General features: G+C 45.8%; 1 protein-coding gene across 1 annotated transcript in view; it reads right to left on the bottom strand.

The window, feature by feature from the left end:
• Positions 1-1,575, bottom strand: part of CRIM1 (cysteine rich transmembrane BMP regulator 1 (chordin-like)) — a 202,885-nt gene extending 201,310 nt beyond the window's left edge. Inside the window, exons 1-2 of the mRNA XM_009331092.1 lie at positions 1,517-1,575; positions 422-549 (exon numbers count right to left, since the gene is read on the bottom strand). Coding sequence (XP_009329367.1) covers positions 422-549; positions 1,517-1,575 — 187 coding nt within the window. The remainder of the gene's footprint in view (positions 1-421; positions 550-1,516) is intronic.
• Between the last annotated feature and the right edge of the window lie 1,058 nt (positions 1,576-2,633).

Below are 2,633 nucleotides of genomic sequence, written 5' to 3'. Positions count from 1 at the left end.
CGAGCCGGGACGAAGGCGCGACCGGAGGGAGAACGAAATGAACGGTGTTGCCGAAAGGCAAACCGCTGACTTGTCTCCGCTTGGTAACCGCAGGCGGCAGCGACCGGGCGGGAGAGACGGCAGGGAAACGGGAGGTCGTCGCCCTCAGAAAGGCAGCCCCTCGGTATAACCGAAGAGCGGGATCCGCTGCTGCCGTGTGACGCCCTGCCCAGGGTGCGAGGGCGGCTCTGGGGGCAAGGTATTCCGCTATCAGAAATGCCTAGAGCTGTGGAGACTGAGAGAATGAAGTCATTTACTCGGCAGGTGGGGTTGTGTCAGCTGCACGGTGCTGAGCCTGGAAAGTCTTGGGTTGCGCATACTGGTGCCAGCGATGTGGGAAATGTTAGCAGAGAGGTTCTGGAAACTTAATATAGGTTATTACGGAGAGTGCCAAGGTATGGCTTCTGCAGTTTCTCCAGTCCCACACGCTCGTCCACTTTAGCAGGACGAACCAATTCTCGTGTCGATGGGGGAGCTGCTACGTAAGGGCAAAACTCCCCATTGGCAAGGCTACCGTTGACAAGTTGCTACCAGTAACAGAAGAAACTATGGTGTAAAGCTTTGTCAGCAGCGGCCTATCTTTTTGGGGTGTTTTGAAAAGCACTGTAATTCACTGTCGTTCGCTCCAGTCTAAATGCCTACTGGTAGCAAAGGTTCCCTATTACTAGCACGGGCCCATTACTAATGGAAACGGTACAGCCATGTAACATGATGCTGAAAAACAAAGCGTCTCCGTATTTGCCTAAAAGAAAGCACTTCCCGCATTTGTCTGTTATTTAAAATAATGATGTTTTTATCACATCAGAATAGCTGACTATATTCTGATCCATTCAGAACTTAAACTAAATTGTAGAAGATTATTTTTCAAGAGCTACAAATGTTTTAATTAGCCCCAATAGCTTGCAAGGCATTGGTCTGTTTTGCAGTGAAACGTAATTATTGTGATAAAACACTATCAATACAGCATACATTACATGGATTAGGGCCATTCAGCTGACATTTCTCCACAACAAATGGACAATGAGAAGCAGCCATCTACCTACGGGGCGTCGGTATTTGAATTGATACTGTGCTACATTTTTTGATAGATGTGGAAAGTAAATGACATGCTGATCTCATTAAAGGCACCATGTTTTGGTGTAAACAAGCCCAATGCATACGTTTGAGAACAACCAAAAACATTGTGTGTTCCCGTATTCTGGAAAGCAGTAAGTCAGGAGAGCACCCTGAAGGTCATATTAGACAAGCACTCGAACTCTGACTGTTACAGCAAATGGAGGATGCTCCCGGGTGTAGCAACACACCAAGCAAGAAGTTTTGTACTGTTTCCTCAAAAACGCAGGTTCTTCCCTCAGCCTCAGCCCTCTCGTGTCAGTTTGCCGAAGCACCTGCAGGGGTCAGAGTACTTTTGAGTCACCAGAAGTTTCCACCAAAAAACCCACTGTGATTTGGATGAGAGCAGTTTGTAAAAACATACCGTTTCCTACGAACTGGAAACACTGCCTTTTGGTCATGTCTTTTACCGACGAGGCGCATGAAGGGGTTTTACCTTCTATGTATAGCATCGCTGAGATTGCTTTTTGAATGAGGCATACAGTTCCTGCGGCTGTATTTTTAAAACACCGTTCACAAACCCGAGATTGTGCAGAGAGGAATCACAAAAGTGATTTCAGTGCTAGAGAGGATGCTGCACAATACAATAGACGATCAGAGACTTGAATTCAATAAGCTTAGTTTATCAAAAGATGAAAAGTGAACTGATTACAGTGTATTAATCCCTTCATGTGGAAAAATGAACTGGTCTATGAAAAATACGTAGGTATTTTTCCAGGACTTGTGAACATAGCCAGCATGGAAATCCCAGACATGTTGGATTGCATGCAGAGGCAGTTCAATATTTCCCAGACATGCCAGACCTACCAGTCATGTACTGTACTGATGTGCAGTATACTCAATGCACAAAGAATTCATTGGACCTACTGTGCCTGTTTGCCTGTGTGGGAACGAACAAAGAAGCGCTAGGAGCAGTACAAAAACAGATGAAGAGGAAAGCTACGGACAGCTTAGATAAGAATGTTGTAGGGCCCTGAGAAAAAGAGAGCAAACTTTTGAGCTGACTGCCACATGAGAGAGGCTTCAGCTGTGAACGGGATTAGTACCCTGATTCATGCACTGTTTACCCAGTGATAGCTGCGTGTAAGGGAGCAAAATATGGAAATATTTATGAAACGAGGACCAAAATTTAGGGTTCTTGTCTTCTTACGCCTTGCCCTTTAGGTACAAGTCACAAACTGCTCGTGTGTATGCTTCTGTTTCCCTTTTCTGGCCCCAGGAATCTAAATACTTTATTGCACAGTGGCACAGATTCAACAGGAAAGGTAGAGAATGCTCCTGCCCCAAACCTGAGAAGAGTCCACGGAGACAATGAGGTACTCCCTGGAAATCAGCAGATCTGATATCTGAGGACTTTACAGAGAAAGTGAATATCCCTGCTTTCCCCGGCAAGAAGCAGTGAAGGATCCTCACAGGGAAATTCACTTACCCCTGCTTCTTGCTGCCTCTTGATTTATTAAGGGGTCTGCTGATCCAAATAC

Source organism: Pygoscelis adeliae, unplaced genomic scaffold (assembly GCF_000699105.1).
Source record: "Pygoscelis adeliae isolate BGI_AS28 unplaced genomic scaffold, ASM69910v1 Scaffold218, whole genome shotgun sequence".
Classification (NCBI taxonomy): domain Eukaryota; kingdom Metazoa; phylum Chordata; class Aves; order Sphenisciformes; family Spheniscidae; genus Pygoscelis; species Pygoscelis adeliae.
This window is presented reverse-complemented; position numbering and strand designations above follow the sequence as displayed.